We start from the raw sequence: 19350 nt of genomic DNA on the forward strand, positions 1-19350 counted from the left end.
TACCAACATCTCCTTATCAATTTTAAACCCTTCTAGTATATAAATTACCTCCTCTTTCACTATAGCCTGGGTGAAGACAGATGCAAAGTATTTATTTAATACCTCAGCTATTCCCCAGCCTCCATACACAAATCCACTTTTTGGTCCCTAATCGGCTTTACTGCTCTTTTTACCACTTTTTTACTATTTATATGCCAATAGAAGACTTTGGAATTCCCTTTTATGTTAGCTGGCAGTCTCTTCTCATACTCCCCCTTTGCTTCTCTTAGTTGCTTTCTCAGTTTCTCTCTAAGCTTTCTATATTCAGCCTGGTTCTCCATTGTATTATCCACCTGACATCTGTCATAAGTGCACTTTTTCTTCTTCATCTTAATCCCTATTTCTTGTCATCCAGGGAGCTCTGGATTTGTTTGCCCTACCCTTCTCCTTCATGGGAACATACCTTGACTGTGCCCAAATGATCTCTTTGAAGGTAGCCCATTGTTCAGTTATCGTTTATCCTGCGAACCTTTGATTTCAATTTATTCGGCCCAGATCCATTCTTACCCCATTGAAGTTGTCTTTCCCCCAGTTAATTATTCTCTCTCTAGATTGTTCTTTGTTCTTTTCCATAGCTAATCTAAACCTTATGATACAATGATCACTGTACCCTAAATATTTTTTTTATTTGTTCATGGGATGTGGGCATCATTGGCAGGGCCAGCATTTGTTGCCCTTCCCTAATTGCCCTCGAGAGCAGTTAAGAGTTAACCACATTTGCACGTTCTCTCACTGATATTTGATCCAACTGACTCACCTCATTCCCAAGAACCAGGTCCAGGAGTGGCTCCCCTCTTGTTGGACTGAACACATACTGTCGTAGAAAATTCTCCTGAAAGCACCCTAGGAACTCTTGCTCCTCTCTCCCCTTTACACTACCACTATCCCAGTCTACATACGGATAATTAAAGTCCCCCATTATAACTACTCTATAATTCTTGCACATCTCTGTAATTTCCTTGCAAATTTGTTTCTCTACATCCTTTCCACTAGTTGGTGGCGTATAGAGTACACCAAGTAATGTAATTGGGTAAACCAGGAAACATTTCCCCATGTTTCCATTACATATTAACTTAGGAAATACATGGACATCAGGCTTTAGTTTATAATCTCTTTATTGTTGGGGCTTCAAGATGCCCAAGATTAATCTATTGCCTGCTCTTGGCAGGTGTGAATTCCACTTAATCTCTCAGGGGAGAGCTGAGAGTAATTGCCAGCCTAGGCCAGGAAGGTTGACAAATGCAAAGCCACAGACAGTAGGGGACAAAAAGAGACTGGGTATATAGAGTATCTATGCATCCTTCAGAAGTAAAATGGGATGGAAGCCTGGTGAAACTGCAGTTGTCCCACTCCACCTGCTCTCCACTTAGATTATGCCACATTAATGAACCACCTTAGAGGATTCAGACTTAGGGATGATTTAATCGTGATTTGTAACTTGATGAAGGTAATAGATTATGTTCAAGCAGACAGCTTTCTCCACCTAAGTAAGTTACATTTCAAAAGTACTTGACTATAATGTATTTTGGGTAATCCTATGGTTGTGAAAAGCACAATATAAATGCAAGTTCTTGCATTTCCCCGATTTCTTTTCCCCCAAATTGGCCTATGTTTTTAATTTGCTAATCTGCCTCTTCCAGGTGATCACATGGTTTTGGGTGGGCTGCGGGAAATGTCTATGTTATCTATCACAATTGGGTGGACCAGGGGGTCTTTTCCTGTCTGTCATAGTTCTATTTTCCCTGCCATTTCCCTGTATTTTTTAAAATAGGGGTCATGCAACTTGAAAGTCTTTGGTTGTATGAGGCCAGAACTAGATTAGATCTTTGGATGTGGTACTGTTCCCAAGAATAGTGGGCCTGTGAAACAGGCTCCTGGTTCCTTCAAACAAGAGCTGGGCTTGTTGGATTGGAAATCACCTCATACAAAAATAGCAGGGCCAGAGTGATCTCTTGGACCAGCTTTGATCAGAGTAGGAGAGGCATTTCCCCGATTTCTTTTCCCCCAAATTGGCCTATGTTTTTAATTTGCTAATCTGCCTCTTCCAGGTGATCACATGGTTTTGGGTGGGCTGCGGGAAATGTCTATGTTATCTATCACAATTGGGTGGACCAGGGGGTCTTTTCCTGTCTGTCATAGTTCTATTTTCCCTGCCATTTCCCTGTATTTTTTAAAATAGGGTTAGGATTCGGTGTCTGGCTAGATCATTTCAATTGGTGATGATAACCCTTTAACTTTTCTCTCTTTGTCCTTGTATCCTTTTTGAATTTCCCCCCTGCAATCTTTATTCTGCCTATTTTCTACTGTATTCTGTAATGTAAGGTGGCGCTTTACTGAAGAGACTCGGAATGTTACATTGCTTATCATTCAGTTTATTTTCTTAAAGTTTTTGATCAGTTTTTAATGTTTCTTTTTGTGAGATAGCGACCAATGTAATTTTTCTTCTTCATTGTTAATTATTTGATTGTGTATGACTTTTAATGAGCAAGTAATGTACCTGCAATGAACTTCTGATAGGACAATAAAATTTGAATAGAATGGGAATGGGAAAGAATTAGAATTGGAATGTGACCTCCTTTATTCATTGGTTAAAATGGTTTTGCCACTAAGTTGCAAAAAGAGCTGGGGTTAGGGGAAGAGAGATTTGGTTTCAGGCAATCAAAGACTTCAATCAGGTTGCATGACCCTGGTAATGAAAGAAAGAACTTGTATCCATATAGCACTTTTCATAATGGCAGGATGACCCAAAGTGCATTACAGCCAAATATTTTGAAGTGATATAGTGTTGTAATGTAGGAAAACATTAGCTACACAAAAGGCTTTGATGCCATCTAGCCTTTCAACCTGCTTAGTCTTTAGGATGTTTGGGCCAGCTACCCTGCGGCCTCTCATAAGAATTAGGAATAGGAGTTGACCATATTGACCTTCAAACTAGCTCCACCTTACAATAAGATAAGAGTAATCTCCTGCCTCAACACTACCTTCCTGCCCTATCTTCATATCCCTTGACTCCCTGAGCATCCAAGAAATTTAACAATTTCAGTCTCCAATATACTCAACAACTGAACACCGCAGCTCTCTGAGGTAGAGAAGATTCACAATCCTCTGAGAGGAGAACTTTCTTAACTTAGTCCTATATGGTCAAAACTAAAAACAAAAAATGCTAGAAACACTGAGCAGGTCAAGCAGCATCTGTGGAAGGAAAAACAGAGTTAATGCTTCAGGTCTGTGACCTTTCTGCAGAACTGAAGGAAGTTAGAAATGTAAGTTTTGAGCAAGTGAAACCAGAGTGGGGTGTTGGGGGCGTGGTGTCTGTTGGGGGTGCAGGAGGAGGGAGAAGAAGAACAAAAGGGAATTGGTTAGGTGGGGAGCAGGAGGAATTAAATGACAACAAGGTTGGTACAAAAGCCAAAGGGGATGTTAATGGGTATAATAAAGAAAAAAAGATATGTCCAGGTGAGGTTTGCATGGCTGGTTAGCAGCCATCCAAATGGAAATTGATGGAATAAAGGAAAAATGAGAAAAATCAAATCAGCAAAAAACCCACACAAAACAAAATGGAGGTAGAGGTTATGATCTAAAATTGTTGAACTCAATGTTGAGTCCAGGAGGCTGTAGAGTGCTGAATCGGAAGATGATGTGCTGTTCCTCAAGCTTGCATTGAGCTTCATTGGAATATTGCAGCAGGCCCAGGTCAGAATATGAGCAAGGTGGAAAATTTAAATGACAAGCTAAAGGATGTTTGCAGTCATGCTTGCGGATTGAATGGAGGAGTTCCGCAAATCGGTGACCCAGTCTATGTTTGGTCTCCCTAGTTTAGAAGAGACCACATTCTGAGCAATGAATACGGTATAGTAAATTGAAAGAAGTACAAGTAAATCACTGTTTCACTTGGAAGGAATGTTTGGGGCCTTGGATGTTGAGGAGGGAGGAGATAAAAGAGCAGGTGTTGCATCTCTTGTGCTTGCATGGAAAGGTGCCGGAGGAAAGGGAGGAGGTGTTGGGGTGACTGAGGGGTGGACCAGAGTGTTGCGGAGGGAACAGTCCCTTCGGAATGCTGAAAGGGGAGGACAGGGGAAAATGTGTTTGGTGACCCTTATCCTCAGACTATGATCCTTGGTTCAAGAGTCTTCAATCAGAGAAAACAGCCTTTTAACATCCACCCAGTCATTCTAAGAATTTTATACATTTCAATGAGACCTCTCATTCTTTTAAACTCCAGAAAATATAGAACCATTCCACTCTATCTCTCCTCATGAATATCCCTCTCATCTCAGCAATCAATTGTTGAATCTTCTTTGTACCCCCCCACACCAGCTTGGCCATCACATGAACAGACATAAAGACCAGCAGGAAAAGACCAATGGCCCATCAAGTCAGCTCCAGTCATGCTGTTCAGATTCTCTCACTTTATAGTCATGTAATCTTGTGGGAGAGATTTAAAAAAATGAGTGGGAAAAACATCTGGGAAATTCCTCTCCAACCTCCTGAGGAAAATAAATGAAATCGAATCCCAAGAGATCATACTCAGCGTTTTACCTATCTTCTGTACATAATGATTTTAACCACCACAAGAAACCTGCCCCATTCCTTTAATAATTAGTGCAACTTTTCCACACTTACTGCATCATCAGGTAACTTGTTCCAAGTGTCAGGAATACTCTGTGTAAAGAAAAGGCCTTCTGATGTTTAATCTAATCCTATGCTTGTACACTGAAGGTTCCTCCTTGAATCCTTCTGTTTCACTACCTCTACCCCTCCCTTCAAAAGGCCACTTTGAATGTACCTGTATTGCCTGTGCCTTTGGTCGTCTCCCCTAACACTTCTCTTACTTCTTCCTTGATGTTCATTGGTCTTCCTGTAAGCAACTTTTCAAAGGCAAACCGAGTTGCCCTTGAGAAATTGATAATGAGCTGCCTTCTTAAATGCTGGGAGCAGTTTGATATAAGTGTATGATATGCAAGGTGACTTCAGAGTCAACCACGTTGGTGTGGAACTGGAGTTTCATATAGGCCAGACTGAGTAAGGACAGGTTTCCTTACCTAAAAAGGGATATTAGTGAACTATTTGGGTTTATACGACAGTCTAACAGCTTCATGGCCACTTTCACTGAATTTAAATCCTCAAACTGCCATGGTGGGATTTGAACATTTGAACTCATGCTCCCTGGATTATTAGTCCAAGCCTCAGGGTTACCAGTTCAGTACCCTAGGCACTACGCTACTGTATCCTAACTTGGGACATTTTAATTTTGTGAAAGTTGCCATTTAATGTACAAAACAGGTGACTTTAATACTGCTATATATAAGGTACTTGTGATTCCTAATCCACCTCAGTTTGCTTCCTGCAGGTGTTGCCAGGAGTGAATGAGAAAGGAACAGTCTACAAGACCCTGCTGCTCAAGAATACAGGGAACATGCTCATCGCCTTTTCTGTGGATACACAGCATGAAACTGCCATCAAAATCAAACCAACTAGAAGTTTTGTGCTCCCTCAAGCTTATCAGATATTGACATTGAGAGGAAGCCCCCAGAATGAGAGCCTTACCAAACACACACTGCTGTTACACCTGAATGCCTCAGAGAAATACTCTCAGGTACTGACAATAAATCTTAGGTTTGGAGTATTGTATGCAGTTTTGGACTGCTTGCCTAGGGAAGGATAGATACTTACAACAAAGTTTTACGAGAATAAGCCCTAGGATGGGAGAGTTGTCAGGAGATATTGAGCACAATGGGCTGATCTTCTCTGGGGTTGAGAAAAATTAGATGTGGTCTCTTTGAAGCATATAAAATTCTTCGAGGGTTTGAGCAGGTAGATGCAGAGAGACAGTTCCCCCTGGCTGGAGAATCTAGAGCTGGGGAGTTATAGTCTTAGCATAAGAGTTGACCATTTAGGACTGAGATGAAGAGGGTAGGTTGTGAAAATGGAGGTTGAAGATCAGCCATGATCTTATTGAATGGCAGGGCAGGCTGCTAGGGGTCAATATGCAAACAATGAAGCCTGGTATTGAAGAAGAAAGAATCACTACTGCCTTGCACCCAGTCACAGACCTTTCTTTTGTTCCTTCTGACATGGAGAGGTGGGGAGAGGAGGAAAGAACAAAAGGGAAGGAATGTAATAGGGTGGAGGGCAAAAATATTTAAATGACAAAAGAGATATTTTCTAGTTCTGATGCAGGTCACAGACAGCATCAGCTCTGTTTCTCTCTCCACAGATTTTTTTTTATTCATTCATGGCAACTGAGCATAACTGGCAAGGCCAGCATTTATTGCCCATCCCTAATTGGCCTTGAAAATGTGGTGGTGAGCTGCCTTCTTTAACCTCTGCATCCTGTAGTGTGGTGAAGGTACTCCCACAGTGCTGTTAGGGAGGGAGCTCTAGGCAGGGTGACCAACTTTCCTAAAATAAAATAAAGGACACTTTGATCATAGGACCAGGGTGGGTGGGGAGGGGTTTGGTACTGGTGACCATAAGACCGGGGTGGGTGGGGGTTGCTGGGGACCATGTAGTTGGGTTCAAACCTGCCAGCTTCAAGTTCAGCTGCTCTCTGGGGCCTCTAACCAGATCACTGGTCAATCGAAGCTTTAGAAATATGGGACAAAAGCCATCCCAGGAAGAAAAAATATGTGATAGAACCATAGAACACTACAGCACAGAAAACAGGCCATTCGGCCCTTCTAGTCTGTGCCAAAATATTATTCCGCTACTCCCATTGACCTGCACCCAGTCCATAACCCTCCAGATCTCTCCCATCCATGTATCTATCTAATTTATTCTTAAAACTTAAGAGTGAGCCCGCATTTACCACGTCAGAAGGTAGCTCGTTCCACACTCTCACCACTCTCTGAGTGAAGAAGTTCCCCCTAATGTTCCCCCTAAACCTTTCCCCTTTCACCCTAAAGCCATGTCTTCTCGTGTTTATCTCTCCTAATCTAAGTGGAAAGAGCCTACTCGCATTTACTCTGTTTATACCCCTCATAATTTTGAAAACTTCTATCAAATCTCCCTTCATTCTTCTACGCTCCAAGGAATAAACCTGTTTAATCTTTCCCGGTAACTCAACTCCTTAAGACCTGGCAACATCCTAGTAAATCTTCTCTGCACTCTCTCAATCTTACTGATGTCCTTCCTGTAGTTAGGGACTTTGTAGATGTGGGACAATCTGAAATTACTGGACTAACCCGTAAAAAAAGAAGACAACTGGTCACCCTGGTTCCAGGATTTAGACCCAACAATGATGAAGGAATTGTAATATATTTCTGAGTCAGGATGGCATGTGGCTTTGGAGGGGAACAGTGTTCCCATACACCTGCTGCCCTTGTCCTTCTAGACTGTGGATGTCTCAGGTTTGGATGGTGCTGTGACGCACCTTGTAAATGGTACACATTGCTGCTACCTGAGCTACTAAGTTGTTCCAGCATTTTTTGGATATATTTTGAATTTATAGCTTCTGCAGTATTTTACCCAGAGAGGTGAAGTAGGTGGCTAGGGAATTTGGGCCAGAAACCATAGACAATGGCTTCAGCCTTGGCACTACTTAGTTGGAATAAATTTCTACTCATGGCAAGTACCATGACAAATTAGAGACAGTGGAGAGGTGGTTTAATGTCTCATCTGAAAGACATCACTCCTTCAGTGCTGCACTGTCATGTTGGCCAAAATAATGGACAAAGCTCCAGGGGATTATTTTGACCTTGTACCATAGTATAATCATGTTGATAGTGAATCGACGGCCTGTTTTACATGTCTCCCCATATTTCTTTTTATCTGGCTGATGCACAAGCTTTGATGTCTTGCAAGAACTTACAAATCCATTCAATTCCATAATATCAAAAGGACCAGATGTACAACCTGTTGATCCTGCTACTGAGTGCAGATCAAGCAAGTTCCATGGCACCTTGTGAGTTCCTGCACATAGCACAATGTGCTTTATCAGAAGCATTTCTTGCACTATAAGAGGGCTGACGTAACAATGCTTTCCCTGGGTTTTATAGCCTCATCCAAAACACAAAGGTACCTCTGACAATACAGCACTCCCACAGCATAGCATGAAGTGTTAGCCTAGATTGTGTGTTCAAGCCTCTGGAGTAGAGCTTGAAGGCTAAAATGCTCTGATGGGCTCAGCTGACACTTGTGATTAGTTACAAAGGACAGAGAGGAGTTGATACTTACCGTATTCCTTTTCTTGGCTTTTTAGGAGATTAGGTTGTACTCCACTGTAGAAAAGCCGCTATTGACTCTGGATGGAAATGGGTATCTGTACTTTAAGCCGACATGTGTAGGCACCTTATCAGAACGATCCTATCTCATTAAGAATGTGTCTCGGATGCCGCTGTATTTTCAGTGGAAGATATCGGCAGCTCAATCCAAGGTCCTGTCTGTCAAACCAGTCTTTGGAATCATCCAGGCCAATGAATCACTGGTGAGTCCCAGATCTATTTCTGCTGTTTAAATGAGCAAAAAGGAGCAGTGTGGGCTAACCTACACAACTGGGAACATTCCATATTTGATCCCCAGGCTGTGCTAAGTTACCTGTACTCCTGCTGGGGTAGTGTTTATTGGTGCTCCAACCGGTACCTCTGGTCTAAGGGGAGGGAGAAAATGAGTCTGGCTGTTTGCTCTCGATTGCTCTCTTTTCATGATTGCTGGACTACCGGGATGTCTGGATGTCAGGTGAGAACTTGATCTGCCTTGCCTGTGATGCCCACCATGAATAATAGCCCACCAACCTGCAGGCTGCCACAGCTAGAATGGCCATATGATTTTTAAAAAAATTCTTTTGTTGGATTTGTTGCCCATCCCTAATTGTTCTTTGAACTGAGTGACTTGCTAGGCCATTTCAGAGGGTAGTTAAGAATCAACCACGTTGCTGTGGCTCTGTAGGCCAGAGTGGGTAATGATGGCCGATTCCTTTCCCTTAAAGACATTAGTGAACCAGATGGATTTTTACAACAATGGTCACAATTACTGAGATTATCTTCATATTCCAGTTTTATTAATTGAATTTAAATTCTATCAGCTGTCATGGTGGGATTTGAACCCATGTTCCAAGAGCATTAGGCTAGATCCCAGAATTAGTAGCTCAGTGACATTACCACTACGCCTTCATCTCCCTTTTAGACTGCCTTTCCTCAACGCTTATGTCCCTCTAACTGTTGGGACAAAGGTGAATCATAGACAAATTGAGGTCATTTCACATTCTACCCATGATTCTAAGGATTGGATTGTTTTGCCCCCATGCTGTTTCAAAGTTCATTACAATGGATACATTTACTCCAAACACAAGCTTCTCTCTCCAAAATGAGCAGACACGGCAGGTCACTATTAAAATCATAAAATGATACAGCACAGAAGGAGGCCATGCAACCCATCATGTCTCTGCCAGCTCTTTGGTAGAGATATCCAACTAATCCCTTCCACCCGCTCTTTCCCTGTGGACCTACAACTTTGCTTCCATTTAAGTGTTTATATAATTTTTGGTCTTGCCTATTGTCTATTGTCTATTATTCCCCTCTTAACCAATCTCTTGGTCCTCCTTCCATGAATTCTAAACTGCTCGTAACCCTCAGGCTTGCTAATTTTTCTCGCAACTTTATATGACTCCTCTTTGGATCTAATACTATTCTTAATTTCTTTTGTTAGCCATGGTTAGGCCGCCTTTTCTGTTGTGTTTTTGCACCAGAAAGGAATGTATAACTGTTACAATGCATACATTCTCTCCTTAAATATTAGTCATTGCCTATCCACTATCATGCCTTTTAATGAAGTTCTCCAAACTATATTAGCCAACTCACGTCTCATATCTTCATAGTTTCCTTTGTTTAGATTTAGGACCCTAGTTTCAGATCGGACTACTTAATTTTCCACCCTAATGAAAAATTTCATCATGTTATGGTCACTGCTCCCTAAAAGACCCCGCATGACAAGATTATTAATTAACCCTTTCTCATTGCACAATACCAAATCTAGGATAGCCTGTTTATTAGTTGGTTCCACGACGTACTGATCTAAAATCTATCTTGTACACACTCCAGGAATTCATCCGCCACAGTAGTATTGCCAATTTGGTTTGCCCCATCTACATGTAGATTAAAGTCACCCATGATTACTCCCCAACCTTACCACTACTCTTTGGAGGCCTATAGAAAACTCCTACTAATGTTCTCTGCCACTTGTTGCTTCTTAGCTCCACCCAGACTGATTCTGCATTTAGATTTTCTGAGCTAATATCTTGTCTCACTATTGCACTGATTTCCTCCTTAACTAACAATGCCACCCCACCTCCTTTTACATTTCGCCTGCTCTTCCTAAATATCGAATACCCTTGGATATTCAGTTCTCAGTCTTGGTCACTGACTCTGTAATTGCAATTATATCGTACCCATTTACATCTATTTGCGCTGTTAATTCATCTACTTTATTGTGACTGCTCTGTGCATTCAGATACAATGCCTTTAAAAACTTGTCTTTTTGACATTTTTACATTTTTTTTTGTACTATGGCTTTATTTGCTGTTAGCCCTTGTTTCCTCTGCCTTCCACTTTTGCTTTCTACTTTTCTTTCATTCCTATTTTTGTTTCCCTCTCTTGTATCACCCCGCTCAGGTTCCCAAGCCCTGCTACTCTAGTTTAAACCCTTCCCCACAGCACTAGCAAATACCCCTGCAAGGATATTGGCCCCAGTCCTGCTGGGGTGCAACCAGTCCAGCTTGTACAGGTCTCACGTTCCCCAAAATTGGTCCCAATGCTTCAGGAATCTAAATCCCTCCGTCCTACACCATCTCTCCAGCCACACATTCATCTGGTCTATTCACCTATTTTTGATCTCGCCAGCATGGGAGCAATCCTGAGATTTCTGCCTTTGAGATCCTGCTTGCTAATTTATTTCCTAGCTCCCTATGTTCTGCTTTCAGGACCACATTCATCTCTTTACCAATGTCGTTGGTACTAAGATGGACAACGAGCTCTGGCTGTTCATCCTCTCCTTTCAGATTGTCCTGTAGCTGCTCAATGACACCCTTGACCCTGGCACCAGGGAGGCAACATATTATCCTGGTGTCATGTCTGCAGCCACAGAAACGTCCATTTGTTCCCCTTACGATAGAATTCCCTATCACCATTGCTCCCCCAGGGTGGAATTTTCCGTGCCCGCTGGCGTCAGGCATGTTCGGCGGCGTGAGTGGACAATATGGTGAGTAGGCAAAAAATCGGTTTCATGACATCATGAAACCAGGTTGCAATCTCCACTCTGCCTGTCAATGGCGAGCCGCGTTTCTAGCCGTCAGACATCGAGAACCTCATTGTAATACATCTGCATATCATTATAAGGCCAGCCCACCGGACTCAAACCCCCGATGCTGGATCATCCACCTATGTCAGTGGGAAAGCACCTCAGTGCAGAACACGTATTGGCAACTGTGATGTGCAGAAGTCGGCACATACCACCAGGGCCTTGCTCACATTGTGGACATCTGAGGAGCTGAAGACTCTGGAACCCAACAGCAACGGACCCTGGAGGAATGTCCATGGCATGCTGGGTAGATTCTCATGGACATGGCTCCACCGTGAAGCAGCTCACAGAAGGTGGAAAGTCAACATTGGGGGTTTGCCCATAATGGCTGATAGTCAAAGGGGTGGAGAGGAAGGTTGAGCTGTCTTTGGGAGAGGTAGGTGTACCAGGGAGAGGGAGAGGAAGGTCTAGGATCGTCTGGGAGAGAAAGAGGTGTTAGCTGGTGCTGAGGTATGGAAGGGGGGGAATGTAGGAGTTGGGGGGATGAGGTTGGGGGAGGTAATGAAGTTGTTGGGGGGGTTGATGTTGGTGGGGGGAAATAAAGATGTCGGGGATTGAGGTTTGGGAGGGGGGGCAACAAAGGTGTCAGGGGGAGGTTGGGGGGAAGGGACAGGAAGGGAGGGGAGTAACAGGGAGAAGACGGTAACTGGGGTAAAGTTGTAAGGGGGTGGTAGGTGTAAGGGAAAGAGTTCGGAGGAGGGAAGGAGTTGGGGGAGGAAGGAATCTGGGGGGGGGAGGAAGGAGTCTGGGGGAGGAAGGAGTCTGGGGGGAGGAAGGAGTTTGGGGGAGAAAGGAGTTCAGCGAGGGGAAGGAGTTTGGGGGGAGAACGGAGTTCAGAGAGCGGAAGGAGTCTGAGGGGAGAAAGGTGTGTGGAGAAGGGAGAGGGGAAGGAGTCTGGGGGGGAGGAAGGAGTCTGGGGGGAAGGAAGTAGTCTGGGGGGGAGGAAGGAGTTTTGGGGGAGAAAGGAGTTCAGAGAGGGGAAGGAGTCTGGGGGAGGAAGGAGTCTGGGGGGGAGGAAGGAGTTTGGGGGAGAAAGGAGTTCAGTGAGGGGAAGGAATCTGAGGGGAGAAGGGCATGTGGAGAAGGGAGAGGGAAAGGAGTCTGGGGGGAGGAAGGAGTTTTGGGGAGGAAGGAGTAAGGGTGGAGAAAGAAATAAAGGTGGCTGCAGGAGTCAGGAAGCGGGAAGGACTAAGGGTGGGGTGGGTGGATTCTGGAGTGGGGAGTCTGGGGCAGGTGGGGGGGGGAAGGAGTTCCAAGGGGGATGGGGGTGAGTGGGGGGGCAGTCCAGGAGGGGAAGGAGTTCCGGCGGGGGAAAGAGCCCGGAAGTTGGGGGGGATCTCCAGATGACTGTGCAAGAGAGGGCTCTGATGAGTCCATGACTGCCTCCTGGGGAACGAACTGAGGGTAGGCATGGTACAACAGAATGGTGAAAATGACCGAGAGCAGAGTGAGGTGGGAGGCTGGGGGTATGATGGTATCGGTAGAATGGACAGTGAGAATGATTGGTAGAGACGCAGAGGCAGACATGGACCCTGGGGGGTGGGAAGGAGGCGGCTGGGGAGATTACTGTGGATGGGGGTGGGATCTTTGGGAAGGAAGGGAGGGAACATGTTGGTAGGTCATGGAGGGGAAGTGCATGGTAATGGTGGGGGTGGGGGTGGGGGGGGGGGGGGCGCGGTCGAAAGTGATGGGGGAATGGAAATGGGTGACTGGGGGAGCGGAAAGGCTGGGGGATCTGAAGAAAAATGTAAGTTGCACCATGCTTGCCAAATCGAAAGTGAAAAGTGAGTCATGGTGGATGTGGTGCTGCATGGGAGTGCGATCAGTGGGTGAACGGAGATGCAGGTCAACTGAAAGCGAACCCAGCAGGCAGCATTGAAAGTGCTCAGGACTTTGAGATGAGTGTGATATGGGAGGAATGAAAGTTGAATTGAAATTTTCCTGAGTGCTACTTTTTGTGCACTGTTAAAATGCTTTTGTGAAATTCAACCAGTGTTCTAAGAATAACACTCAGCAGAACTGATATTGCAACAAGAATTGTTGAAGGACATATCATTCCACTGCCAGTGTTTATGATTAGTTAGTCCTTCCAGCATCAATGGATTGCATTTATATAGTGCCTTTAATGTAGTAAGATGTCTCAAGAAGCTTCACAGGAGTGTTATCAGACAAAATTTGACACTGAGCCACATAGGAGAAATTAAGACAGTTGATCAAAAACCTGGTTAAAGAGGTAGGTTTTAAAGAGCATCTTAAAGGAGAAGAGAGAGGCTAAGAGGCTTAGAGAGCAAAGTCTAGAACTCAGGACATGTATGCTAATAGTGGAGTATAGGAAATTGGGAGATGAACAAGAGGCCAGAATTGGATGACTGCATGGAAATCAGAGAGTTGTAGGGCTGGAGAAGGTTCCATAAGTATGGAGTGGGGAGGCCATGGAGGGATTTGAAAACAAGGATGACAGAGCTGAAAGCATGGCCACCAATAGTGGCATGAAGAAAGTCACGGATATGCAGGAGACTGGAATTGAAAGATTGCCTATTGTAGCTTTAGCGCTTGACTTTGGCAAGTAATAGGGTTGAGATAAAATACAGGAGGAGTTAGATGTGATAAAGACCAAGGACTTTGTACCATTCTGGTAGCTGCATGATACAATGATAATGAGGGTATTGATTCAATCTTCGTCAATAAGTCTACAACCAACTAATGGGAAGGTGACAGAATTGCACAACTGGCCACTTAGCATCTGAGGGAATAAAGTTATTTGAGTGTTTCAGTTAGAAGCCTTCAGCAGAACTTGGATAGATTATGAAAATAAAACTTGCATTTAGATAGCAATATGTTGCATTTAAAAGTCTCAAAGTCACACACAACAACTGTCATTATATAGACAAACGTGGCTGACCTTCTCTACATTCTAAAGATTTTTTGTTTAAGTTTTTGTTTTCCTTTAGGGCTTCAATGAAACTGATCAGCTGTTTGAGATCTTTGTTGTGTTGCTGCTTCATTATAGCTTCCCCAATAGCTGTGCAGCCTGTGTGATTTTTTAAAATCCATTCATGGGATGGATTCCTGGCAAAGCCAGCATTTATCCTCATCCCTAATTGCCATTGAGAAGTGTATATTTATTGTAGGTCTAACCAGTGATATGCTTTGGGCTCTTTGCAGGCACAGACTTGGTCTTTCTATCCACAAGAACATCGGAAGTATTTCCTGAAACCTGACATTTTCTTATGGGGTGTGAAAGGCCCACACTGCCCAGACCAAGGGAAGAAGATTCGCCTCACCCTCAGGGTTATCAGTGAAGGATCAAAGGGCACAATTATGGTGAGATTACAGGAGAGAAATAAGTCCTGCTCATATTTTTTTTGCTTTCCAATAGTAACCACCACTCCATCGTTCATTTTCTCCTTCTCTCCGCTAAAAGTAGTAACCCTTGTTGGGGGGGGTGGGGGCGGTGGAACAGATTGGCACTGATGGATCTGTGGTACTTTGTAAAAAAGACCATCCTTCATGTGTCATGGCAAGCAACTTCAAGCAGCAGCTCAGTCATTAATAGGTCACACAGCCCAACCCAACACTGAACACAAGTGAAGCTTTACGTGTTTATAGATCTTTCTCCTAGCATTACCCCATCTGCATTTGGCAGTACCTAAATTTACTATCACCTCCATACCCAGTTTATGTCAAATTGCATAAAATTTACAGCACAGAAACAGGCCATTTGGCCCAGCTGGTCCCTGCCATCCTTTACGCTTTACACAAGCCTTCTCACACAATACTTCACCTCACCCTTTTTGCATATCCTTCTATTGCTTTCTCGCCCGTATATTTATCTAGCTTCCCCTTAATTGCATCTATGCCAATTATTGAGTCATAAAGTCATTACAGCACAGAAGAATACATTCAGCCCATGCCAATTCCATGTCTGCTCTCTCTCTCGAAATATGGTCAGTCCCATTCCCATATGCTATCCCCGTAGCCCTGCAAGTTTATTGCCTTCAAGTGCCCATTCCAATTTCAGTTTGAAATCATCGATCATCTCTGCTTCCACCACTCTCATGGGCAGCGAGTTCCACTCGCTGTATAAAGGAAGTTCTTCCTCACTTATGCCCTACGTATCTTGCCCAAAAGCTTAAATTTGTGTTTCCTAGTTCTTCCACCATCAGGTAATGGGAACAGCTTATCTTTGTCTACCTTATTTTATTTAAACCTGCCATATTCCTGTGCATCTCTGTTTTGACGCAGCAGTTGGTAAAGGCTGAGTTGTTTAAATCCCAGAGGGAAACTTGAACCTATATTTTCAATTGATATGTTTGAGATGCAGCTCTGAATTCAGAAATAAAACCACCAACCCTCAAGAGGTTTTTTTATATAAAACTAAATTAAACATTTATTAATTTAACAACAAATTTAAACACATACACATGTCTACACATTACTACCACAGTAACTTTTAAATAAATCCCCAAATTAATCGCTCCAAGGTAAATCTTCACCAAGGCAACAATAACCCATAGACTTTAAACAGACACCAGACAAAGCACATTTAACCCATGAATTCAAAATGAGGTTCTTTTCAATTTGGTTCCTTTTCAGACGGCTGTAGGCTTACGGGCTGGTTAGATGTTAAATGTCCCTGACTCTCACATATTGGGCTGAATCTTACCTATGTCGGGCGGGCTGGGTGGGAGCGGGCAGGCGCGGAGCCAATCGGTGCGAGCCGCCATTTTACTTGGGTGGGTCAATTAAGGCCCACCCAGTGTAATACGCATGTGCGTGAAAGAGTGCAGCAATCTTCCTGAGGCACGGAGCTGCCTCAGGGAGATTAAGTACACAATGAAACTTTTTTTTATAAATAAATTGAAAAATTATTTAGACGTGTCCCCTCATGTGACAGTGTCACCTGAGCTGGGACATGTTTGTCGATTTAGCAAAATTTATTTAATTTATTTTATTAAATCTTCAGGAAACCTCATCCCACCCGTGGATGAGGTTTTCTGAAAAACGTGAAGGCTGCTTAGGCTTTTCGCCTGTCCACCCCCGCCAACCTTAAGGTTGGACAGGCAGCATTGTCACCAACTTTAATTGCTTTTTTAATGGCCTTAATAGGCCGTTGACAGTTCGGCAGGCGCGCAGCTGCCTCCGATGTGAGCCCACTGAATGAAATATTAAAATGACGTCGGGATGCACACCCAACGTCATCGCGCATCATTTTGTGCGCAGGCATGTCGGACCTGCACGCCGACGGTTATATTCTGCCCATAAACCCCTAGCTTTGCCTTTGAATGTAAATTTTCCAATGTATTACTAGGTTTCTTTTGTAATTTTACCTCTCCCAACAATAATCCTTTCATTACACCAATTTTATTAGTAATATAAACACATTGCTTGGTGTCTCCCAACTAGGTACAAGATTTTACTCATTCTTTTGAATGGTTCATTCATCAAATGCAAGTATACTCTTCACCTAGGCCAGGATTTTCCAAGCATTGGGTGGGCTCGGCAGGACCTGGCGGAGGTGGTTGCGGAGCCGCCTGCCCACCCACCACCTGCGATCGGCTCCGCACTGCGATTTCACGTGGGTGGGCCAATTAAGGCCCACCCTGTGTCGATCGCGAGCAGTAGCGCTGAGTGCTACCTGTGCAGCGGGTGGAGGAGAGAGAGTCGGGCCCAGCGCTCTTTCGTGCATGCGCACTGAGCTGCCGCAGGGAGACGGAAGCGCTTTTTTAAAAAATAAATAAATACAATAAAAATTTAATGTGACTATGTATGGTTGGACGGGCAGCGTAAAATCCTGATTAATTACCTGATTAATGGCCTTAATAGGTCTATCAATTATTGGCAGGTACGCAGCCGACTCCGGTATGCGCCCGCCAAACGAAATATCGCGCGACTTCGCGATGATGTCAGGACGCATGCCTGATGTCATCACGCGTCATTTAATGTTCTGGCATGTTGGGTGCGTGCCCACACGCTGATTGGAAAATTCTGCCCCTTGAACCCTTACATTTATCTAATTAACATCTCAAACTACTACACATCAAAGCACCCAGACTAGCTGGCTTGAATCCAATTAAGCCACACACGGACACACTACAAATCCAATTTAAAAATAATTTCTGATAACATTAACATCTCTTCATAACAACCTCTGTATCTAATCTCTTCTCAATCTCCTTTGTTCCAAGGACAACAATCCCGCATCACCAACCTGTCCTTGTAGCTAAAATCCTTCAATCCTGGAACTTTTCTGGTAAATCTCCTCTGTATCCTCTCCCTGCAAGGACTTTCACATCTCTTCTGAAATATAGTGACCAGAACTGGATGCTATACTCAAGTTATGGTCTAACCGGAGTTTTATTCAACTCAACTATTCCCTGTGGTAGAAAGTTCCACATTCTAATCACTCTGAGTAAAGAGGTTTCTCCTGAATTCATTATGGAATTTGTGAGTGATCATCTTACATTTATGCCCCTTAATTTTGGACTCTCCCACAAGTGGAAAGATCTTCTCTCTGCCTACCCTGTTTAACTCCTTCATTATTTTGAGGACCACTATCAGATCACCTCAGCCTTCTTACTAATACCTGGAGCAGAGGGTGAAATGAAAAGATTAGAAACCCGTCTAGATACAGAGACTACTCTGTACCAACAATAACTCTTGGCCTTAACTTCAGTAGAGCCATTTCTGCCCCACCAGTGTGAATTTCCATTTTGAATGTCAACTGCAATTTTGGCCTCTGTAAATTAAATTGCCAAGTTGTATCGAAACTGTCCAAATTCAAATGATGTAGAACCCCTACAGCCAGTAGACATGCAAAGCTTTTTCTCAATCTGGGCTAAATCCTAGAAGTGAAAGGGCAACATTGTCACCCCCTGCAGCCTCTATGATAATTCTTGAGAGATAATGGCCAAATACATAACAACTTTGTGCAGCTAATAAATCCAAAAAGGAATTTAGGAGAGACTTCTTTATCCAAAGTTTTGTCAGAATGTGGAACTTGCTGCCACAGTGAGTAGTTGAGGTGAATAGCGTGGATGTGTTTAGCGGGGAGCTAGCTGGCAAAGAAAGGGATGGCAGGATTTCTGGGTAGAGTGTTTTAACAAGGGTGGGAGGAGACTCATGTGGAGCATAAACACTGGATGGGCCAGTTGGGCTGAATGGCTTGTTTCTGTGCTGTAAATACAATGTAATAACCACCTGGAGATGCAACTTGTATCATTTTGTACTCAACTTTGTTCACCTTAGATTATTAAAATGGGTAGGACTTATTCTCAGTGCTTTTTAATGTGTGAATGGGTGGAATTTAAGTATGTTTTCATCTATTCCATTGTGACAATATTTGCTGTAATCCCTACCAGGCCACTTTCTGTAATGCTGGAAAGATCAATTGATGCCATCCATGTGCAGTGCTTGAAAGTTATATCAGTAATGTTTGCCCCTCTGTTAAACATCTCCTTTAGGCTGAGAAACAGCATATAGATTTGGGAGACATCCTGATTGGCAATATTAAGTCAGGTGACCTTGTACTGATCAATAAGGAACCATGCTCTTTGAACTTTGAGCTGAACGTGAAGCAGAACATCACTGGACTATGTGACCCTGATGAGGTTATGAAAGATTCGATGGGTAAGTTGATGAGATATTAGTGAAGCATTTTGTTATTGACAAATTGAGATGCTTCTGAATTTTGATTCCAAATTTCTGTCAATGGTAGAAGGAAGGGTCACTGAAGGAGTTAAGGAACTTAGAGATCCTGGGCGAGGGTGAGCTAGAGTAAGAGCAGGACGAGAAGTCAGGATTTCAATACAATGAAGAGGAGTACGCATGCAGTTTGCGTTTGGTGCTTAGGAGAAGCAAGAAAGTTAAGACAGGTAACATCAAAAGAGAATTATTCACTTGGTTGATTCCTGGGATGGGAAGGTATTCATATGAGGAGAGATTGGGTTGAATCAGCCTATATTCTCTGGAATTTATAATAATTTATAAGACTAAGAAATGATCTACTTGAAACACATG

The 19350-nt window shown here is 43.5% G+C and overlaps 1 protein-coding gene across 1 annotated transcript in view; it reads left to right on the forward strand.

The window, feature by feature from the left end:
- Window positions 1–19350, forward strand: part of cfap65 (cilia and flagella associated protein 65) — a 191093-nt gene that overhangs the window by 62184 nt on the left and 109559 nt on the right. Inside the window, exons 13-16 of the mRNA XM_041201213.1 lie at window positions 5390–5635; window positions 8240–8464; window positions 14497–14655; window positions 18795–18960. Coding sequence (XP_041057147.1) covers window positions 5390–5635; window positions 8240–8464; window positions 14497–14655; window positions 18795–18960 — 796 coding nt within the window. The remainder of the gene's footprint in view (window positions 1–5389; window positions 5636–8239; window positions 8465–14496; window positions 14656–18794; window positions 18961–19350) is intronic.

Source organism: Carcharodon carcharias, chromosome 12, assembly GCF_017639515.1.
Source record: "Carcharodon carcharias isolate sCarCar2 chromosome 12, sCarCar2.pri, whole genome shotgun sequence".
In the NCBI taxonomy this organism is placed as follows: domain Eukaryota; kingdom Metazoa; phylum Chordata; class Chondrichthyes; order Lamniformes; family Lamnidae; genus Carcharodon; species Carcharodon carcharias.